The 20,347-nt window shown below is 40.0% G+C and overlaps 2 protein-coding genes across 11 annotated transcripts in view; one reads left to right on the top strand and one right to left on the bottom strand.

Moving 5' to 3' along the window:
- Positions 1 to 9,935, top strand: part of LOC120756762 (beta-1,3-galactosyltransferase 2-like) — an 80,010-nt gene extending 70,075 nt beyond the window's left edge. For 5 of the 7 annotated variants that reach the window (XM_058421824.1, XM_058421822.1, XM_040073405.2 and 2 more), the window contains 5 exons: positions 2,061 to 2,192; positions 3,114 to 3,393; positions 4,295 to 4,385; positions 7,610 to 7,702; positions 8,666 to 9,935. In XM_058421824.1, coding sequence (XP_058277807.1) covers positions 8,801 to 9,889 — 1,089 coding nt within the window. In that variant the 5' untranslated portion in view covers positions 2,061 to 2,192; positions 3,114 to 3,393; positions 4,295 to 4,385; positions 7,610 to 7,702; positions 8,666 to 8,800 and the 3' untranslated portion in view covers positions 9,890 to 9,935. The remainder of the gene's footprint in view (positions 1 to 2,060; positions 2,193 to 3,113; positions 3,394 to 4,294; positions 4,386 to 7,609; positions 7,703 to 8,665) is intronic. The other 2 variants (XM_040073408.2, XM_040073407.2) reach the window with 1 other exon arrangement.
- A 5,059-nt stretch (positions 9,936 to 14,994) lies between these two features.
- The window catches only part of KCNT2 (potassium sodium-activated channel subfamily T member 2), a 119,951-nt gene continuing 114,598 nt past the window's right edge, over positions 14,995 to 20,347 (bottom strand). For all 4 annotated transcript variants that reach the window (XM_040072695.2, XM_040072696.2, XM_040072697.2 and 1 more), the window contains 2 exons: positions 18,616 to 18,700; positions 14,995 to 18,267 (listed from right to left, as the gene is read on the bottom strand). In XM_040072695.2, the coding sequence (XP_039928629.2) occupies positions 18,156 to 18,267; positions 18,616 to 18,700 (197 nt within the window). In that variant the 3' untranslated portion in view covers positions 14,995 to 18,155. The remainder of the gene's footprint in view (positions 18,268 to 18,615; positions 18,701 to 20,347) is intronic.

Here is a 20,347-nt window from a genome sequence, read left to right as displayed (position 1 = left end):
TCCAGACCTTAAACTGAATTTTTCACACTGCCCTATCTACATGTTAATTACAGTAAAATGCAGATACTTAAGGTGGCTATGTATAGTGAAATTATATCCTTGCAAAGTGTCAGATCCGCTAATACAAGCGGAGGGGTCGTGATGCTTCGCTTAGTGATCTCAGAGTACAAAAGACACAGCAGGGGACAACAGCAGTTTACTCAACAGCAATGCGCTTTTATTGAGTGCCATCACGGTATGCATAGAGGGAGAGGGAGAGAGAAGAGGGGGTTATAGCTACCAGCAAAGAGGAACGGAGTCCTCCTGGCGATGCCAAGAGACGTGTCTTCCCGTGGGGTGATCATGAGTTGGTTAACTTCAGGAGTCTTCTTTATAGTCTTTTCCAAAGCGACAGGCAATTGGCCAAAGGGTGGGGAGATCCTTTGAGAGAACAGGTGCAGGACAGACCAGTCCTCTGCAGCAAGCACAGCCAGTCCACAGTGACCTGCCCATTGTTCCTGCACAGGTTCCCATGGGAATGCGTACCAGTTTTTTGGTTCAGCAAACACTCCTGCAGGCAACACTTGGCAGACATCCCACCTCAGCCAGGCCAGAGCTCCTGTGTTGGAGTTTCAGGGTTTCAATCTCTGTCCTTGGTGACGGTCGTGAGGCAGGTGAAGGATCTTCAGACCATCTCTTACACAAAGTCCCACTTTTTCTGTTAAAATGGTATGTTTAATTCCTAAATAAATCTGGATAGAAGGTTCTGTATGAGGTATATTTTTCAAAGAAAATTCTAGAGCCAGTTCCATTTATGCAGCAACCCCTGAGTTTGTGGGGGTTTTAATACTCATAAGCGATGGGAAGTTGTGTTTGGCACCTTCTGTTTGGATTATCTGTTGAAGATCCATGTGATGAAAACCTAACCATGGGGAAACAGTTTTGGGTCAAGCAAAGAAATGGGACAAAAGCTGGTATGTGATGCCATCAGTTTGGTGTGCTGACACTGTCCACTCACTGCCTGAGCCTAAAGTAGCTAAAATGAAACATTGCTCTGTTTGTACACAGCATCATTTCGGCCATGATCCCAGGACAGCATCATTACAAAACCCTTCCCATCAACTCCCCCCCCCCCCCTTCATCTATGTTTCCTTTGCTTAGATGTAGAAGATTTATAGCTTAGAATACAAGCACCTCTTTCTGCCTTTAAATTATTACAAGCAAATAATTTAATTAAGCTATTTAATTATTACATTATGATTTAATTAATGCACTTCTAAAAATCTTTCAAGAGTCAAATATCTTCAGTGATGTAGTATATAGATAAGAAATAATTCAACAGGGTGGTCAGAGCTCTGTCTGCAGTGATAATGGCTGACACAGTGGTTATACAGCTTTCTAAAGCCAAACTTAGGAAAGGGGTTAAAGTAATTTTAATGGAAAGTACAACAGTTCCAAAATCTATGTAAAAGGCAGTGTAAGCTCACTGAAGCTGCTTATTGCTTTGCCAGAAATAAGAGGATCAACATAACAGTACTGACATTTTTGGACAAGTAGCCAAGGATCTGATGATAGGGTGCTTGTTGCAGTGGGGCAGAATCCCTGGCTAAGGAGCTACAGTGCAGATGAAACTGCCACAAGGGGATTGTAAAAATGTCTGAAAGCCGGAGTCAGAGACTGCCTGGCACTGGCTTCTTATGAACATGGAATTCTGTATTGACCAGGGCTTTCCAAGGTGCTTTGAATCATGCACTAAAGAAATGAGGTGGTGAATGGGCAGGGAAAATGGAAATTGCCGGAGACAATGATAAACAAAGGCAGTCTGTTGGCTAAGCTGGCCAGCCATGTGGAAGTGTATCTCAGTATGGAGCAGGTCATGAGTGCTACTGGTTACTGATACAGCAGATCATGTGGATCAACATCTAATAGTTAAAAAAAAAATAAAATAAAAATAAAGGTCTCTCGAAGTGTACAAACAGGGAGAAAGCCTGGAGAAGAAAAGTAATCCTTCTAGTCTCCTTCCATTCTCCTCCCCCAACAGAGAAAGGCAATGAGACAATGAGTGCCCTTTGTCCTTTCAGGGAGATAAGAATCCACTGGAGAGAATTGAGAAGGAGGAATGAGAGTGGTTGGAGTGGTTCAGCAAACATGTCAAGTAATGTCTGAGAAGGGACAAGAGAAAAGTTATCACAGAGAAAACTATTCTTCAAGAGGTAATTAATTCAAGTAGTGTGGAATATCAGTTTGGATTCAGGAAAGAGTAATGAGGCATTTCATTAAATAGATGCTTTGGAAGGTCGGGTCACAGGGCTTAAATTATTTAAATACAGATTAGAAAGGTACATGCAGCCATTTGTCAGAAATGATATGGTTAAAACTGATACTGTTTTGGGGTGACTTGTGGCCTAAAAGGCATGCTAAGGTCTCTATGTAGCTCTCTACAGACAGCTGTAGACTGTCCAACAGTTCAGCAAACTTTCATTCTCAATCTTACACTTTGCTTATCTAGATGAATACTTATATTCTGTATATGCATCTGCCAAACAACCTAAAACTGTGGAGGATGTCTTCCCTCAGAATTACTGGTCCACAATGCTCAGTGTCTTTGCTGGTAGAAAACAGTGTCACTCTAGTGCCTCTAGAATGGCATTTTCAGAATGTAATTTTCTAAGGCAGACTGATCAGAATGGCATTTTCTAAGGCACCTTTCCTAAATTCCCCTGTGACCCCTTAGATACAAATCAATGCAAACACAAACTCAGATACAAGGCAGCAAATTGATATAGCATTATTAGATTATTCTCTGTACTATGCTCCCAAGCACTCCTCTTTTTCATGTAGACACTGTGATCACATCAGTTAACAAGATAGGAGCTGGAATTTTTTTCTACCTCTAAACCTGGAACAGCAAACTGTGTAGTGAATTAGTTCCTGCTATTCAAGTACTTTGCACTTTGGCTTTCCACAACCATGTGGCCCAACACCTGCTAGTTATTTGTCTTTATTTCTGCAGCAAATAGCTATTTCTGTTGAGTACGTTTTTATGGCCCTGAAATAGAAGTATAGAGAAATGTAGATATGGTATGACAATTGAGGAAAAGTGTGATCAGTAACTAATTACTCTTTGCTGTGAGAATGCACTGTTGGCAGCTGGATAAAGCCGGGTTCAGTCACAGTCATACAGTCAAAGAACACAAGAAGGAAATACCCAAAGTCAACACAGCACATGTAGGAAGATCAGGCTTCACATGAAGCTGAAAACCAAGAAGGAAAGAGGAAAGTGTTGGCTTGCAAAACACATGGAAATGTGTCACAATGGTGATCGGCCATAAACTCCTCTCCTTGTCCATCTCCTTCTTGAGAAAAGCTGCTGCCACTGACTCATAGGACCCCAGCACAGGAGCATTAAAGAAGGTAAATGTGACATGAGAGAAGAGAGAGGGGATAGCAGGGACTGTGTGTAGAACTGTTTTCCCTTCTTCACTCCCCCTTCTGCTGATTACAAATTAAACTAGTAACTATTTTCTGATAGGACGCTTTTGTTAAACTAACAAAACTAACTAATTCTTGGCTCCTTGCAGACAGTGTGCTCCCCTTCTGTCCATGATAAATTTTATTGCACTTCCCTTCCATTAAAACAGAGGGAATTGTGCTGTTTATCTGCGATTAATTATTTGGCAGCCATATTTCTGTATGTACTTTAAGAAAAAAAATTATATAGCAGCTAACTAGGGATGAGCAAATTCTAGGATAGCTGTTGCTGTTCACTTCTCTTTGGAGAATATTTTTAAATCCAAAATGCACTTATGTAAAGAAAAAACCCCAAAACTAAAACTCTTCTTCAATTTTTCACATATTTCTGGCTTTTCAAAAAAAAAAAAGAAAAAAAAATTCCAGTGAAAAAGAAAAACAAAAAGTACTATTCTGTGTAGAATTAGCATTTTGATTAGATTAGCTCAGTCTAGGCATCATTTAAATATCAGAAAAGGACATATACAAAGATTTTACAGAAACCTAGCAGATAAATACTTTATATATTTCTTAAATGAATTCCATATGCTCCTTAAATATGTGTAATTATTATTAATATCCTTCTTCAGTGCTTTATGCAAAGTGCTTAATTCTCTTTGTAGTTAATTAAGCCCTTTGCTGTTCAAATTTCTGTAATCATTGTAGCAGACAGTGGTTTTATGGATCACGTATCACGTCTTCTACTCATAAAAAAAAACTTGTTTCAAATTTTGAGAAACTGCATGTAGATCTTTCCAACAATACATATCAAGATAATTTTATTTCCTCGCTCTCTTCTGTCCAGCCCTGCTCCATGTCACACCTCAGCAGCACCTGTTTAGATGAGCTTCCACGGAAGGGTTGCCTGTGTTCTCTGGGAAGCCAAGTGTTGCAAGGTAAGAGGGAGACCAAGGTGCTCCACCTGCTTCTTAAGATAGCTTTTGTTCACTTGTAACCCAATAACAAACTAGTACAGACAGAAACTGCAATATCTCTGCTTCTCTTTGCAACCACCGAGAGCAAGTGTCACTGAGATGCCCGAGTTCATCCTCCAAATACTGTGGCACGTGGGATTGAAATTCAATAGCAGTTTCAAAAATGAGGGCTGGAGCAGTTATTGGTCCATCTCACTGACTCCAGGGCCACCCCTGGGAGCTCCCACAGAGCCAGCAGGAGGTGGGGCTGGGACATAGTACAGTTCTTCCCAAGGGACTGGTGAGTCCGTGCTGAGCCGCCAGGGCTGCAGGACACGGCAGAGCCCTGACGGAGCTTCTCTCCAGGAGACACTGCCTTTAGTCTAGGTGGGTGCATCTCCTGCTCTTCCCTCGCTTCCCAGCTCATCCTTTTATGGACATTTAGCCAACATGCCTAAGAGCCGGCTTACCTAAGCCAAGGCTAAGCAGCAGAGACGCTGTGATATCTTTGCCAGCTGGCAGTTTGGGATCAAATCAACCCTACCTCGTGCTGTATGGCAGCCTTCAAACACAGAAGAAAATTGCCATTTGTAGGAGCGCCCTCAATGGCCTGCACTTCAAAACTCATTACTTCAAAAGTTGGGAAAATATCAAAGCATTGCTACAATGTGATAGGTTGGTTTTCTAAGTTTCATGTCCTTCCAAAATCTGTGATGGGATAGGGTAGAACTGGAACACGGTAAGGTAGATTTTCACTCATTAGCTCTCAAATCTGATTTTTTTTTTCCTAATAAATAAGGAAAAGAACATAAACAGGAGTGTAGAGAAACAGTACCATATTAATTTTACCTTTTTGATAATTCTTTTCCTGCTTTTCTCTACTCCTTTGCAGTAATCTTCTTCCTTTTTATTATTTTAATAAGGTCTAATTATGGGGGGGGAGGGAAGTTTAGCACATATGAAGTAATTTTAAAATCTGAATGTAGTTAAATGCATGTGCATCTGAATAATCAGTGTATCCTAAGGCAACCTAATATACACTGCATTTTTCTACACAGTTTGTTTTAGAAAAATAATTTTCATAATTATAATTGTTTTGGTTTAATGATATGGGCAACTGTCAGGGATAAGCGTTTATTTCTAAAGTATTTTTAGTTTTTTCTGTGAAAAAATTAATAAAAAGGGAGTATTGTATTTTGAGAGCTTCTTGGCATTTTAGAAAGTCATAAGCAAGATAAACTATAATTATTTTTGAAGACATAAGTACTCTTTGCTCTTTAGCAGCAAGAATTTTCTACTAATCTTGTAATAACTCAATCAATGTGAAACAATAAATATTCTAGCTGCCTTTCTTAGAAGTTTCTGTTTTTTCCACAGTTGGAACCAGGATTTCATCTAATGGAATTTCACTGTCAAAACTAAAAGCAGTCAAAAACTTTGACAAAATATTATTAGCTTCACTGAGAAAACTGCAGCACAGAAGTACACTTAGAACATTGAAAATTACCTTCTGTTCTTTTATTTTCATGTGCTGAAATCCCTATATTTCAATTAACAGTAAAGCAGTTAATGGGTGCAGAAATGTCTCTCGACTTCTGATGTCATAGCAACTTTGTTTTTTCTTACGTTACTTTGTTTTTTTGGATCCTGGATGTTTAATATGCTATGATGCCAAAATATACAGTTTCTAAAGAGCTAAAAATGCAAGCATGAAGATTGCTAGAGCTAAGCTATTATTTGCTGTGTTCTTAATCTTGTATATAGGTGCGTGGTACACGTGATCTGCATTAAACTACTGACCAGTTTATAACAGAATATCCTTATGCCCTTTTTCTCTCAACTCCAGCAGCTGGATATTCCCTGCAGGTACTGTGGCCCTTGGAGAGCTCTCACTGGAGCAGATTTTTTTTAAGAGGAATAGGGAGGGACCTTAATCCCCAAGCCCCTTCTGCTGCTGAAGGGGCAGGAAAAGAAGTTGAGTTGAGCCCAGGAAAAGATGGAGAGGAACTACTGGGTTTTATTTTTGTTTCTGTTTCTCACTATCTTGGCTAGCTCTGTTCTGTCCTAGATGGTATCCAGTAAGTGATCTTCCTGTCCTTTACCTTGACACATGAACGCCTTCATCCTATTTTCTCCCCTTGTCCTCCTGAGGGGAAGTGGAGTGAGCATGTGGGTGAGTGTTTGGATGCTGGCCTGTCAGTGTCCAATTAATTCCTTTAGTTGCCCTGGAGGGTCAGAGACTTGGACAGGGGGGTCTGGGACCCTGGTACAGAGCCCAGAAAGACACTGGCTTTGATCCCAGTCCATGGGAGAGGCTTCCTACATTGCAAGATGAATTACAGGCCACAAGAGTGTGAAAGATAGTAGTTTAGCTTATCACAGGGTGAAAAATCCTAGTTTTGGGTTCTTCAGTATGGAAGTGGATGGGAGAAAGATGGAGGACTTTGGGCATTGTCTCTTGCTTCTTCTTTCTTCTTCATTCACTCCATTTTCTGCAGTGACAGTGGCACAAAGTAGTTCAAGGAGATTGGGTCAAAGTACAGATGACCTGTTTAGTATAGGTAGTAGGTATTGGCGAATAACTATAAATAAAGAACACACAACAATTAGTATAAGAGGCAGCGACAGCCCAGTGCGGGAGGAATGGCCAGATGCCCAAGCAGCTGCACAGACCTTTGCTGGGCACAGAAAGAATTGTCAGATGAGAAATAAGAAACAAAGTGTGCAACCTTGAAAAATCAGAACCTGAAGACTCAGTCTCTTTCTTGCGTCTGGCTCAGGGCTTTTCAGAAGGCAAAGGACTCTAAAACCACCTGAATCTCAAGACAAAAAACCAAGACTGGCAAAGGGTTACCCACCACACATTTTCATTTAGCTTAAACAATATCTATTTTATCCAGATTAAATTATAGTTGACCATAAATTAATTTCTTACTTTGCATATTCTATTTCATATTCTAAAATTAATAAATCCAATCTCTTTTTATAGACTCTCTTCATTGCTACACGTGACAGAGTATTTTTACCTTGTCAAATAGAAAGGTGAATGTCCTGCTGCACTTTCCTTCGTGTTAATACACAATTCCTCTGGAAAAAAACTTAAAACAGAAAGTCAGGGACCTGTGAGCTTTTCCTCAGGTTCTCCATGGGACAGAGCTAGGATTCCCGATTATTTCAGTCCTCCTATGTCTGTCATTTCTTTGTAGAGCAAGAAACTACTAAAGAAGAAACTACTAAAGAATCCACCAAAAAAATACCACGGTTGTATGACTGGGATGAATGTAGTTTCAAAGATGATGGTAAGAAGTGTTCAATTTTGCTGTGTGATTGTGAGCTACACACTGCATCTGCTAAACAGTGTTTTGGCGCAAAAACTCTGAAAAAATCCTGATTTACTATATTTTTCATCTCCTTTTCAAATACATGTAGAGAACCCTTCAGAGACCAGAAAAACACTTTAGCACAGTTAACTTGCCCTTTTCTCCAGTGGCATTCTTGGGTGTTTTCAGTTCATGGTGTGAGGGATACACGTGATTATCTTCTCCCTGCAAACTGTGGAGCACCTCCAAGGCTTAGATAAATTTCTGTATTGTTTCATTGAAGAAAGCCAAAATCTGAAACTGGCTACTAAGAAAATCACAAAGAACTACCCAAAGCTACAGCATGTGCACAGTACCAGTATTGATACTTTACCTGTCTGCAGTCTGGGAGGATGGGTTCCTTCAGGTGAAGCTATTTGAAATGCATGGATCTAGATTAAGACAGTTGTTTCAAGCATTCTTTACAGAGGTAGTTGCTGGCCGGGGGCACTTCATCCCAAAGTCTGTCTGCATTAATGCTTTATAGAGCCTAGACAATCACTTTCAGCCATGCATCAAATTTTTGATTTATTGTAATAGCCTCCAATGCTATGAATCCATAATCATTCATAATATTTCATTAGCTTTGGATGATTCAATTATGCGATAAATTATAATATAGGCTTTTTGTAAAGCCTATAGGAAGTTAAGCTGTCTTTGTATTTTACATGTACTTCAACATTTAAATATAGATCTGAATAATTTCTGCTCTCTCTGATGAAATTTTAACTTTTAATAGTTTATTTATCTTCATTTACTTCTTAGTGTTTCTATCATACTTTATTTCTCTTAAGAAGAAAAGCCTGAAAATTTAAAAAGAATTTTTCAGGGTTTTTTTTTGTCTGTGATAAAAATTTTTGCAACTGATTCTAAATTGAAATAACAGGATTCTTTTAACAATAGCAAAATGAAAGGAATCCTGAAGAATCGGAAGCCTGAAGGCAGCTTTTATCTTCCTGTGTCACAGAAGAAAACAATTACAAATTAGCTGCTCTTCTGACATCTGTGCTTCCTGTGCATCCTCTCACGGCTGCCAACATGAGCTACTGTAGTGGATTCTTCTCTCCTACAGAATGCACCAAGAGACATTTTTTTCTGGTTTCCACCATCTCTTTTACAGCAATATATTTGATTTCCTATTTTTATACTTCTTATTACCTTGCTGCTCTACCTAAAAGTGATGATCCTCACGTGGAAAGTGAAAAGAGTTTACTTGGCAAAATATTAACAAATTTCAAACAACTCTCAGGGAAAGAAAATGGAGAACTACCACCTGAAAATGAGCAATCAGGGAATAAAACACCCGCACCTACTACAACACAGTCATTTACGTTCATTATTAACGAAGAAGAGAAGTGTAAAGATAAAACCCCTTTCCTGGTATTGCTGATATCAACAACAGCAGCTGAACTGCAGCACAGAAATGCCATCCGAAAGAGCTGGGGGAACGAAACTGCGGTTCCAGGCGCTGACATTGTTCGGCTGTTCATGCTTGGCATCGAGACCAAGGGTGCCAACGAGGGCGTGCTGCTGAGAGAAAGCGAGCAGTATCGCGATATTATCCAACAGGACTTCCTGGACACTTACAACAACTTAACTCTTAAAACTATGATGGGCATGAGGTGGGTGGCCTCTTACTGCAGTGGCACGAGGTTTGCTATGAAGACAGACAGCGATGTTTTTGTCAACACGATGTACCTGATTGAAAAGCTCCTCAGGCCTCTCCCACCTCCCACACAGAATTATTTCACAGGCCATTTAATGAAAGGGCACAGCCCTATTCGGAATAAAGGCAGTAAATGGTACATATCAGAAGAAGAATTCCCAGGTAACAAATTCCACCCTTTCTGTTCAGGAACTGGCTATGTCTTTTCTGGAGACCTGGCTGCAAAAATTGTCAATGCCTCTTTAATGATTAAATATATACACTTGGAGGATGTTTACGTAGGGTTTTGCCTTAATGCAAAGGGAGTAGAAATAGTACCACCTCCTGATTCACTGTTTAACATACACAAGGTCCCATTTTCTCCTTGTGTGTACAATCGTATTATTACATCTCATCACATTCAGCCACATGAGCACATATTCTATTGGGAAATACTTCAGGAGAAGAAACACACATGTTAGAAAGAGAAAGGTCCATCCTGGAACATCCTAGGAACTTTCTCTAACAATGGGCAAAGCAGCAGATGTTTTCTTAGTAGGAACAGAATATCTGTGTAATAACTTTCAAGGTCCATGGACATCCTGAATCAGATGTCTAGGTTTTGTATTTGGTTGAATTCAAAGAATTTTTCTTCCATAAAGAAGCCTTTCTCTGTTGAGTGAATACTGATTGGCATCTTGTTTAGATTTGGATGAAGCATCAATTAATTTTTAAAGTGTTTTAAAATACGGCAAGAGACCATATCAACCCTACTAAAGAAAAAGCAAAGACGATGCAATGAAACTTGTTCTTTCATTAACAACTAATAGGTTAATGTGTTAATTTTGTAATACTTGGATGTAATTTGCCCATGTACCACTAAATGTACTTGTGTGGCATTCCAGTGTGACTGAAGAAGAATGCATATGTGATATCCTGTGCTGGGGAATTAGCGCCAGAAATGTGGTCAGAAACTGCCTCTTCAGAAAATCTAACATTAGCATTTCCCAGATCTCAGTTAGTGCCCACAGTGGCTACTACTCTCTGTGGTCACATATACAAAGAACACCTCACACACAAGAACTTATAATTTTTATTATATCTCCATGATAACTTATTTGTTATCATGGAAATGTAATAAAAAGAGGAAAATGAAATGCTGATAGACTGTTCTGCTAGCGATATATTAAATTATGTTTTTGAGTATTCAGCTGTGTACAAAATATCCTCATAGTTAAGTGAAAAGTAAGATGATGCTTACTAACCTCAGAAGATAAAAGTTTCCGTCCGAATCTATATCAGATGCACATGGGAATCAAAATGTCAATCACATGAACACCAAACACTTCAGCTGAAGGTGAAGTGGGAAAGTGAGTATACGTTATACACATCCCTGATGATGTTTTATAAACGTGCATTATGGTGTTTAGTAAAGAAACCCCTGATTCCTGCAGTGCAATCTTTCTGTGCTCTGTGCAGCTCCATTCCACCCAGGATGGACAGGTAGTGGGAACCTGTGCTGCAGCCACTGAACGCAATGCATTTCTCCCTTACGGGAATTTGGTCTTAAACCTTTTGATTAAGGAATATTATTACTCCTCTAATACCTACACAGGACACTTTTTCTATCTCAAGTGGGTACCTGTTGTAATGCATTTTCTCTGTATCATGTGGTCTGTCCTCGCCCAGCAGTGCCCTTCCCCCACACTGAAATGTAACCTAACTCTCTTCCCCTCCCGCTTCTCCCTTACTGGGTGGTGCCTTGTCCCTGCCTCTGGGCCCTGCCCCCTGGGGAAAAGGCCCCCACACGGGCATAGCCAGCTCTCTGTGGCACCAGGGAGCCATCAGGACAGGCTCCCGCCAAGCAAGGCAGGACTCGAGAATAAAAGCTGCAATATCCCGCCCAGTGAGAGAGAGCAGGCTCTTTTCCTTTTGCCATCAGCGGTCATCTAGTCTTGTAAAGAAATACAACAGGTACCTGTTAACCTGCAATTTCCAGACCTTTTTGCATGTACCTCAGGAAAGATTCAGCTAACAAGGGCAACACTTCCTCAGGGCTTTCCTGGGTCTCCCAATATTTTCTAAAATTTTAAAAGTTTCACAGGATGTTGCGTTTTGAAAATGGGTCTTCTTGGACATAATATTTTGATTACTTCATAGTAGCCATGACATGTTGTATAGCTGACACCTTTACCTTACATTAAACAATGCAGTGAGCTCATCTCTGGAGTCTTTTCCCTTTACCTGGGTGGGGAACACCATGTCATGCATGGTTGTGCCGGAACAACCCATGAAGGTGAGTAAAACCAAACAAACTCGACCCTCATCACGTGTTCTCCTATTACTTGGATAGTAATAAAGTTCTCCAGGTTATTCAGGAATTCCTGAAGATGGGGGCCTGGCAGAAAATGACCTGGGGGTGCTGGCTGACAGTGGCAGACTAGCGTTGTGGCCAAGAAGGCCAAGGGCACCTGTGGGAATACACAGGACAGAGAGTAAGACAGACTTAATTAGCATGGCTAGTTTTGATAACTAAGATGCCATGGCAGGAACAAGCAGAGCCTTGAGGATTACAGAAGAGGGGATTCAATCAAAACATGCAAGCAAATGCAAGCAAAACATGTTGTAAATGTATGAGTTGTAGTGGAAAATTATTAACCTTCCTGAAATAGTATATAAGCTTTTGGGAAACCTGAGTAAAATTGAATTCTGATCACTGAATCAGTCTTCCCATCTCTCCATCAATTGTTAATAGGCACCCTGGCTTTTATTAGGGGTAGTGTGGCCAGTAGGACCAGGGAAGGACTTGTCCCATTGTACCCAGCACTGGTGAGGCCTTACCTCAAATCCTGTGCTCAGTTCTGAGCCCCCTAGTCCAAGGAAGACTTCAAGGTGCTGTAGTGAGACCAGAGAAAGACAACCAAGCTGGTGAAGGGCCTGGAGCACAGGTCTGATGAGGAGTCTGGAGGAAAGGAGGCTCAGGGGAGACCTCATCACACTCTACAGCTGCCTAGAAGGAGGTTATAGAAAGGTGCTTGGTTTCTTCTCCCAGGCAGCTAGAGACAGGATGAGAGGAAATGGCCTCAAGCTACAGCAGGGGAGGTTCAGGTTGACCATCAGGAAGAATTTCTTCATTAAAAGAGCTGTGAAGCTTTTGAACAGGCTGTCCAGGGAAGTCATGGAGTCACTGTTGCTGGACGTGTCCCAAGAAATGACAGGACATGGCACTCACTGCTGTGGTTTAGTTGACATGGAGGTGCTTGGTAAAAGCTTGGACTAAATGATCTTAGAGGCATTTTCCAACCCTAATGATTCCATAATTGTATAAAATAGGGTATTGAAGGCTTCACCACAGCCTGAAGCTGAGTGCACAACAACGCTATTGGTTGCATTGATACTTGCCAGCTGTACAAATAAGAGGCTGTAAAGATACTAATTCCTTGCTTTTGTTTGGAGTCTGGAACCTGCCACACCACTGTACAGTTATGGAAGAAGTGAGAGTTTATAACTCCTAGTGGGAATAAATACCAAAGCTAGAACTATTAAAAGCTATAGACTTGCCAGCAAAGTGAACCAGTTCATTAGTGTCTTGGTTTGGAAGACAGGTATTTGCAAGGGCGGGGTGGGGCCTCTCTAGGAATGGGGAATTCCAATCCCCTTCCCCCAAGTTATTATAATTTAGAAAATTAAAGGGGGCTTTTCAGTCAGAGCTGTGGGGAAAGGAATAACAGTTCTTTACTAGTATGTATAACAAGGCAAACAAACAGCAACAACTGCAGCAATAATAATAAACAGAACCAGGAACTCTGAGGGGCTTTGTTTCACAAAGCCTGGGGCAGTCTGATCCCTTGGGACCCTAAGAGCACCAAGCTGGAGCCATGGAAATGCCGGGCTGGTGGCTGGAAAGGCAGGATGTCCCCATCAGGCAGGGGATGATGTCCCGGCAGGCAAGGGGGTGCGGGGCTACAGTGTAGCACAAAGAGCAGCGCAGAAGAAGCTGCGACTCCTGGGCAGGGCTGGCCCAGCTCCTGCAGGGCAGGTAAAGGAGCTCAGAATTCCTGGGCACACGAGAGCAGATAGATGATGGTAGATCTCCCGGGACCGGACTTTCTGCTGATTGTGGACTTCTCCCGCGGCAAAGAGCAACCTGATCGTCCTCTCCAATGCCCAGAGCAAGCAGAACACGCAGCTCCCCCAGCCCTGTCCTTCTCCCTCCCCCAAAACTCGTGTGATCTTCCCCCTCCTGACTTTTGGCCACCTCTTTTGTGTTGGTGAAGCACCATCTAAGCACCAGCACTTAGTCTCTTAGCAGCTTATGGGGAAAAATTCTTTAAGACAAAAAGGAACAAACCTAAGCCCCAACAATCAGCCAGCTAATACTGGTAAAAGGATAAAAGAAATAGGAAGTGATCCAGAAAAGTTTCCTTATTAGTAGTAATTGGTAGTGTGGGTATTAGTGATTAGTCAAGTCATTAATATTGTACCTGTGTGCTTTAAAGGTACCGGAGCCCTGTGCAGAACCCCATTCAGGATGCCCCAATTTGTCTGAGTTACCTCATGCACATGAAATAGTATTTACTCTTTCATTTCCAAACTTTGCCTCCCAGTTTCTCTCCTGGTTGGCATGGGCCAGTTCCAAACCATAACAGTTTAAAATCTATATTTTGTAGCAAATTTAGTTGGCAGGAATGTCAAATGCTTGTTTTTAACATAATGAAGTAGAAATATTTGCCTTTTTACGCTTCTCGGGAGTTCATACTTCTGTTGAATTATCATTACTGACATCCTTGCATTGCCAGTGGAGGCAATAATTAAGTATACAACAACATTATCATTAATATTTTCAATTAGCTTCAAGAAGCAAAGTCTGGGTCATCTCTCATAACTTAATATGAATAATTAACATTTTTCCTGTATCCCTGCAGGATGTATTCTGTACCAAGCACAAAGAACAGTGGCTGAAACTTTGAAGTGCCACTCTTCAGACATTTATTCATTGTACATCTGTTTCAAGGTGGGTAGGGTTGCTTCTAATAGCATATTAAGAATATGCAACCATATTTTATGCATATTGCTTTGTTTTATAAATTCTACATTTATAGCCCTGCCTTGAAGAAGTATTTTTCTAACCTTGATGTACAAATTGATGTGCGTGCATAGAGCTGCGTCATGTTATTAATTCATTTCCAGATTTTAGTGGCTGGTTTCCATTGGATATCAAACAGAATTCAATGCTAAAAAAATCTCATATCAGTGTTCCAAAATTACAGAATGGTTGCTCCCAGCCCTAATTCTCTAGAAACTAGAGAACTGTGTGTTACCTCTGCTGCATTTGATGTCATTTCAGTTTTCCTCCACTGCTGGAGCCTAAAATTTATTTGTTCTTTAGCTTTTTGGTGCATCAGTAAGTAAAGATGTGTAATATTCAGTAATATGTATTTGTATACTTGAAGTTGTTGAAGCATAGTTGTGGTATAAAGTTGTTAGTGAGAGAGAAAATATTAATGCTGGGAAATAACAGCTCTTTTAATTTCTGAGACAAAATGTCACAACTTCCCTAATTCATTCCACTGCAGGTTTTAAAAACTCAAGAACTTTATGCTTTTTACGTAGTATGTGAATTCACATGTCTTGTGGAATTGGAGTGAAAGTTAAGGGAACACGCTGTATGCCATTGAAAGAGTTCTTGTGACTTTTTTATTGCAGATTGGGTAACACATTTTCATAGGGAGGTCTTGGTTTGCTGGACACTTCCTTGAGAATGAAGCAATTATTATCAGCTAGCACTTCCCTCTCTGGGTCTGTGACTCTGGGTACCAAACTGGCTGTGCTAAGGCAGTGTTGGGGAAGAGCAGGATCTTTGGGCTGTTGATAGAAGTGAGCCAGGAGGAAAAATACATACAGTTAAGCACAGATAGAAATATTCTTTTTTTTCACAGCTCCATATTTCTCTCTTCACTGCGTGAACTGTTGCCTGCTCAAACTCCTCTGTTCAACAGTCATTTGACCTTGCTCATTCTAGAACTACATCATCCCTTCTCCAGCACTGGGCCTTGAGATTCCTGTTCCTCAGTCTGGTCTCCGGTCTAGTTAGGTTTGTGCTACATTTCTGATAATCATGATGAGAAGAAAGTATGTGAACATAAGATTGCCTGTAGGATGACTATTAAAGAATCACCTCTCTGGTCATTGAGGGACTGTGCATGCTGTCTCATTCAGGGTTAATGTATGGTGCTTATGCTGGTCTTGGAAGATCAAAATCCCACTAGAAGTAAGTCTGTATGTGAAGAAATTGCAGAGAAAGTAAACCTGTTCTGCTTTCAACATGAAAGACAGCATTATTCCGAATAGCTGAACTTTGTGGTATATTATTCATGGGTTATTAGAACTTCTGCTTCATCAGAAGCTGTTGTTAGTTTTTACTACCTTGCTTGTCTTCCAGCAGATTTTGAAGAGAGCTAAGTGTTTTGTTCACAAAGATTGACTTGCATTCATTTTAGGGACTCCAAGTGCTTCCAGCTGTCTTTGTGTTTGTTTTAGCAAATCTTCTGGGGCTAATGAGCAATTAGAAATTCATTAAGCCTGGAGAAATACCAGGTCACATTAGATGCTATTATTCCAATCTAGCTAAGCAGCAGTTCTGCTGAGTTAAGTGGGCAAATGGACACACCTCACTGCTTGTTTCTGCTGCTTTATGGGCTGTTAAATGGGAGGACTCAAGCCCTTGAGCTATGGATCCTTTTGCCAGAGAGTCCTTAAATCAGTGTGTGCTACACAGAGGGAATTCCTGTGAACTGTGACCCACACTAAAAGCAGAGTATCCAGCGTGCCTGCTGAAGGATAGCCATGGGTCTGGAAGCCTCTCTGCCTCTCTGAGACTCCATTAGAGAAGCCTTCAGTATGAAACAACAGATCCTCCTAATATTTTGGAATGAACATTTTTAAGAAACTTGTATTTAAAAAAAAAAAAAATCAACTGGAATAGAGTTTTCTCCTTGAAGGTATTAAAAATAGGAAAGTTATTCACACTGTATATGCGAATCTGGGTAACTTCTATGATAGGTCTTGGACAAGATCCCGTACCATATACTGTTTTGAATAAATGTAGACTTCAGTCTGTGTAGCTGTTTCAATTGTTCCTTTGTTTCCCACAGAGCCCATTTAAAGTACTTTACCTGTGAATAAACTCATGAGTGACTTAAGTGTGGAAAAGCACTGAGCAATAATGGACTCTAAGCAGAATCACTGAATTGTTAAACCTTGGAATCATTAAGAGGAAGACAGGAAGTAAAAGCAGATTGGCTGTCATTCCTAATGCGGGTGTGACCTGATTTCAGTATCCTTACAATGCTGATAAACACACTCACATCCTGAGCTGCTTACTGGGCAACCTGGTTGTGCTTTCTGTTTCAGAAATAGAATGTACTTCTACCAATTAATATAGAAGAGAATATAAACAGTTTTGAGTGATTTTTTTGTACAAGTAGGGAGTTCAGAGAATAATCAATTTTTCCATATCAGACTACCTGCAAAATTACTTGTACTAGTTCCATGTAGATACATACACAAGGGGGTTTAAAATCTTGGGTATGTTCTTCCCCATTTGTGACAGTGATCTTGGAAGATCATGTCAGAAGACAGACATGCTTAATTCTGTAGAAAGCTTTACCAATTGTAGTTGTTTCTTACAAAAGCAGATGCTTTCTTGTGTACATCATGCCAAAGCAGAGGTTTTAGATCCATAATGCTTTTTCACACCATGTAGAACTACATTCGTTTTGAGAAATGGGTTATAAATTTCTTTAATTTTCAATGAGATACATAATTTCATGTGAAAATGTATCACTTTTGGGTAATGTGGATCACTAGGCATGAAATGCTTTGGACATCTGTAGTTCTAGCATACTCATGAAAATATGAAGAGCTTGTTGTAGGAATCATTCCCTAGAGGGATGCTCTCGCTATTGTGTTGTAATCTACTCGGGCTTCTATAGACAAACTCACCAAGGCTCAAAGGGTTATGTTTCACCTGAGCTACCATTGTATGCAGCTTCACACAGTAACTTCCCAGTTTTTTGCCACTATGGGGGGCCTGCCTGTGTGAGATGAGAGGGACTTTCCTGCAGCTGGGCTCTTCTTTCATTGATATGTCTCAGCCTCTGCGGTGTGATGAGGTTGCTACGTTCAGCCTGATCTGTGTAAGCCCAAGAAACAAAACCCCAGGTCCTGAAGGCTAAAATGGGACTGAAATTAATCTCTACTAATAAAAATGGGTGACAGGCTGAGATTGAAAATTATTTCAAAGACTGAATTCTTGACATGAAAAGCCTTGTTGTCAGCTTTAGATATTAACGTATTTGCTACTACAAATCGGGCGTTGTCTCTCTATGGGCATCAGATAATCTAATGTTGGTCAGGAGCTCAGTCACTGACATGCTGCCAGCTGCATAAATACGCTTAGGAGCATCTAAGCAAACCGTGGTGGAATCTGACATTTGTTCATATGGGTTAAATAGCAATGGGTGTCATCGTTCTGTTACGCTGACAAAGTTCAACTACCATACTGAACAGGCCACATACCTGACAATCCCTGAAATCAGAGGTTCTAGGCACCACATTTCTGCATTTGGTCACTTACTGTCATTTTGTTTCCAAAATCTGAATAAAATGTACCCCTCAGTTTGCAAAACAGTTAGTGGAAACAACATGCATATAAAATTGTCTCTGAATTTTGTGGTGAGTTATATATCAAAGTTGTGTCTCCTCCCTGGTGTCCTGTCCCACTGTATTGCAGAAGCTGTCCTTTCGGCTGGGTCCAGCATTTGGAACATAAGTCAATGGATCAGGTCGGATCAAGTATCTACAAAAAGAAATTACAGCTGTTACAAAAACAACGTGCTGCAAGCCAAGGTAAGTGCAGAGAGTTGTAATGTTGAAAAGACCTAAGCAAGACTTAGAGACTTACTTTGAAGGTTCTTGGTTTAGTTCCCATGGTAGCATTGATTAAGTTTTTTTCAATTTAAAATACAAAGTAAGGGGAGTTTACAAACAGGTTTGTAACATTACAAATTTATGCATTATATATTTATATGTGTATTTTCAGTCTATATATATATAGTCTAATTAGATGTCTCTTTAAATGGAAGTCTCTTTTTTTTTTTTTTTAACAGATTTGTGACTATTTTTTAATATGTGTGCTTTAACTTACACTATATCATTCAGCTCTAATCTTGTATCTGGAGAAGGGTTGATCAGGATGTAAGAAAGGGTGTTCTGATGATCATTCATTTCATCTAGAGGACAGGGGAAAAAAAGTACCAAATAAATTACATATACAAATTAACTGTGAGAAGTATTACTTCTGACATATTAATTTGATGAAATTTCATAGAGCTGCAAAAAAGCGTCTGGTGTCAGAGTGATTTCACGTAAGTTTAGCAATTTCTTTTCAAATGTACTCATATTGAAACTACCTGATGTTATTATCTTTTGAGTTGTCAGCTCTAAAAACATCCTGTTTTCAAATGTAATGTTTTAAAAACCTTCTGGTTTTTTTCAGTCATAGCAATTTGAATGTAACCCCATTTCAGTGGATTTACCAATCTGTCCTGCAGCTTTGGGAAGTTGGTGTTGAGCAAGGACTCCTGCTGGCTGGCATCAAGTTCAAATGATGACCAAGATTAAATGCAGGTGTATGGCATTCTCATCCATTTTCAGATTTGGTCAAAATAAACCTTTTTTTTTCCTTTTTCTATTTATCCAGGAAGAACTTCCCTTTTATCACCTATGCTAAGGGCTTTAAATATGAAGGCTGTATAAATGGAAATCGGTATGTCTCTTGCATTCTTAAGTGTTCTCCTAATGATGGGTTGAAATGAAGGCTGATAATTTTAAGGTTTAAGCTACACTTTTGTAGCTGCCATTGCAGTATCTTTTGTATCATTTTTTCTTGGCACACTCCTTGGGCTGCTGCAGTAAGACTGGTTTTAATCTTATCAGACTGAAGAGGAGAGGCAAAAGGAGAGGTAGTGCATCTGTGTTAAATCCTCTTTAGCTTTTTAGGAAAACGTATAACTCGGAATTAGATAAATATAATCAGGTAAAGCATTTAACAACCAAGATTTTCCTGCTTTGTAGATGGTATCTTACAGTCCTAAATTTGAGTAATGAAATGAATATTTACTTTTGGCTTTTAACTAGGATTTGAAAAGAATAGCAGGAATACAACAAAGTATTCTTGTTACTAATATTAATTAAATTTACAAAACATTTTTGTGTTTGATCCAATGATCAAACACATTGTGGCCTGTGAAACCCCTGGAAGTATTTAACCCTGAATCTTTCTGCAAAGACTTGTATAGAAACATCTAAGAAAGAAGGCACAGAAATTATCCAGATGGGGTGTGGAATAAAGAGCCTGTATTTACATATTTAGAAATTCCTGGTGTTTCTAGGAAATTAGAACCCATAGCCCCAGGGCTTCCACCCAACATGCTACAGGGCCAAGGCCAGAGAAAGGCAACCTAGCCAGCTGTGGTTCATGTGTTAGAAAGTGTTACGGAGCTCTTGTCCATAGCTTAAAAACCCAAAACAATCCTACAGACTAAAAAGCAACCTGACATCAGCCTTGCTGGAGAATGATTTGATGGATAAAAATGGCATCTAAAGACCTAGTAAAACATGCCTTCTAAAAATGACTTTCATGTGATACTTGGGCGTTATTTTTGAAAATTGCGGGGAAAAGGCAATATCCTTCACATATAAACAACTCCCTGCCTTGACATATGAGTGAACTTCGCAACAGCCCTGTCTTCATCTTTATTTCAAGAGGTTTGTGGAAATATGGTGCAGCTCTTCAATGTTTATAAATGCAGCATACACATTTAATCTACTAAATATAAATGTGACTGACATGCTGCCTTCTGAGCCTTCCATCTCAG

The sequence above is a fragment of the Hirundo rustica genome, chromosome 9, assembly GCF_015227805.2.
Source record: "Hirundo rustica isolate bHirRus1 chromosome 9, bHirRus1.pri.v3, whole genome shotgun sequence".
Lineage (NCBI taxonomy): Eukaryota > Metazoa > Chordata > Aves > Passeriformes > Hirundinidae > Hirundo > Hirundo rustica.
Note: the sequence above shows the minus strand (reverse complement) of the source record. Positions and strands in the feature narration are given on the sequence as shown.